This window comes from Egretta garzetta, unplaced genomic scaffold, assembly GCF_000687185.1.
Source record: "Egretta garzetta isolate BGI_Z169 unplaced genomic scaffold, ASM68718v1 scaffold1114, whole genome shotgun sequence".
Classification (NCBI taxonomy): Eukaryota; Metazoa; Chordata; class Aves; order Pelecaniformes; family Ardeidae; genus Egretta; species Egretta garzetta.
In genome coordinates this window covers 22,918-25,175 of record NW_009259458.1, presented here as the reverse complement: position 1 = coordinate 25,175, position 2,258 = coordinate 22,918, and the positions used below count along the sequence as shown (strand labels likewise).

At 57.1% G+C, this 2,258-nt stretch overlaps 1 protein-coding gene across 1 annotated transcript in view; it reads right to left on the bottom strand.

The window, feature by feature from the left end:
- Positions 1–4: 4 nt before the first annotated feature.
- Positions 5–2,258, bottom strand: part of SP1 (Sp1 transcription factor) — a gene marked incomplete at its 3' end in the record, with an annotated part of 14,126 nt that continues 11,872 nt past the window's right edge. Inside the window, exons 4-6 of the mRNA XM_009637169.2 lie at positions 743–911; positions 384–583; positions 5–270 (exon numbers count right to left, since the gene is read on the bottom strand). Of these exons, the coding sequence (XP_009635464.1) occupies positions 5–270; positions 384–583; positions 743–911 (635 nt within the window). The remainder of the gene's footprint in view (positions 271–383; positions 584–742; positions 912–2,258) is intronic.

Sequence of the window (2,258 nt, the reverse complement as noted above, 5' to 3'; positions counted from 1 at the left end):
TCACGTTGGTGCCGCTGCTGGCCAGGCGGGCGATGCCCTCGGGGCAGATGGCTTCCATGGCCACCATGTTGGTGGCGATGAGGGCCGAGGGGGTGGCCCCGCCGTTACCCTCTGCCGAGGCCCCCGTGTCCATGGGGACGGCGGAGACGTTCATGGCCACGTTGTTGGCCGCGCCTCCCTTCTTGTTCTGGTGGGTCTTGATGTGCTTGGAGAGGTGGTCGCTCCGCATGAAGCGTTTGGGGCATTCCGGGCAGGCGAATTTCTTCTCCCCTGGAAGAAGGGAGGGAGAGAGGGGTCAGGCGGAGGCTGGGCCAGTTCCCCCCCTTGACCCAGGCTGGCAAGAAGGTGACGGACCCCGGGGGAAGCGGCGTCCCGAGCCCTACCTGTGTGCGTGCGCTTGTGTCGCTGCAGCTCGTCGCTCCGGGTGAAACGCTTCCCGCAGAGGATCCAGGTGCAGACGAAGGGTCGCTCCCCGGTGTGCCACCGCAGGTGAGCCCGGAGGTGAGAGGTTTTGCCATACACCTTCCCGCAGCCCGGGATGTGGCAGATGTGTTGCTTTTTTTTACCTGGATCCCCAGAGCTCCTGAAAGAGTCCGAGGCAAAGAGTTAAAACAACCCTGAAAAGCTCCAGCTGACTGGAGGGAGGGAGAATGGGGCCCAACAAGGCATTTTGGGGGCTTCAGCCTGCTCCTGGGGGTTCAGAGGCTGCTCGGGCAGCCCGGTGTTGCCAGATCCACCTTACCTTCCCTCGCTGTCTTTGCAGTAGGGGCAGGTACAGGCTTCCCTCCGCACTTTCCGTCCTTGCTGGGGCTGCGGGTCCGGGCTGGTTTCTCCTTCCTCCACAGCCGCGTTCTCGTCTCCCAGCCCGTCTCCGCTCGCGCCATGAAGACCCAGCTGAGCACCGTGGTCGCCTGGAAGCAAAACAAAGGAGGTTACTGCGGGTTCTCGGTCAGCAAAGCCCCGAGCAGCAGGAGGGAAGCGAGAAGGGCTTTTCCCACGGCAGCCGCAAAGCCGGGAGGGTCTCGGCTTGATTGAGCCCCAGGAAGTTCTTCATTGCAGCCTTTTCCCTCGGCTTTCCGCAGGATCCTGTGTTTCGAGCTCTGGCAATCCCACGCTGAGCCTTCCCTAGAGCCCTGGGGCTGTCCCTGACCTCCACAGCCCCCAGCAAAGCAGGAGGGGGGGCGTCCTCCCAGCTCCCACACAACGCCCCACATTTTGGTCCGTGCTCTCCCCATTTGTGCCCAGCGGAGAGGTTAAGAGCCGCGTCTCTCAGGGAAAAACAGCCCCCGTAGGTTGCTCCAGCCACCTGCCAACTATTTCAGTGAACCTAGCGCCGAAAACAGAGCAAAAATGTAAACGTAGCAGCGCCGGCCAGCTTGAAGGAGTGTCAGCGATAAGGCAAGTGTCAAAACACCACCAAGGGAAACCCGGGCTTCTCTGAATCACACCTTGCTACTGACCTCACTGAGGTCCCTTCCCCCTGCCTCCTTGTTTTTGGGGCTGAAAGAGGCAGTTTCCCTTTTTCAAACATTTCTCCAGCTTAAACCTGATGAAGGCAGGACTCGATGATCTTAAAGGTCTTTTCCAACTGAAGCGATTCTATGATTCTAAGGCAACAATCCAGGAGCAAATCTACAGAGCAGATGTAAACCCTCCTGCCAACCCCCTCTCTTCCCCCCCCCCCCCAAAAAAAAAAAGGCAGCGATAAATAAAGCGGGCTGGAGGACCGTAGTCTTCAGCAGCATCCATCAGCAAAGATATTATCGGCACGCGCTCGCTGGTTAATTACTGCGATTACAGAAAGGGATATATATATATATATAAAAAGTTGAAAAATCATCTGGCGCTGCTCGCGGAACGCGGTCCCTCCCTCTCCCGAGGAGCAATTCCCAATTATAAAAGCCGTAGGAACCGCAGGGTAGTGCTGACGAGCTCCCAAAACGCAGACAAACATAAACCATTCGTAACGGGGGGAGAGGGGTAGGAAGTTTTTAAGCCTATCAGTTTTCATTGCCATTTTATTGCTCTACGCTTATGCTGTCATCTAATTGCTTCTCCAATAACCCCATCTACACTTCACAAGTGTTTTATTTCCCTTCAAGCTCCGTTGCTTGATTATTTTCATGCTGAAAAGCCGGAGCGGGCGCAGAGACGGCAGGCTGAGTAATCGCTTTTCAGCTGCAATTAACATATGCCAATAGGTCTAACGGCAGATTTAGAGCCGAGACGCTTCCGCCGGGCCGGGGGGCGGCGCCTTG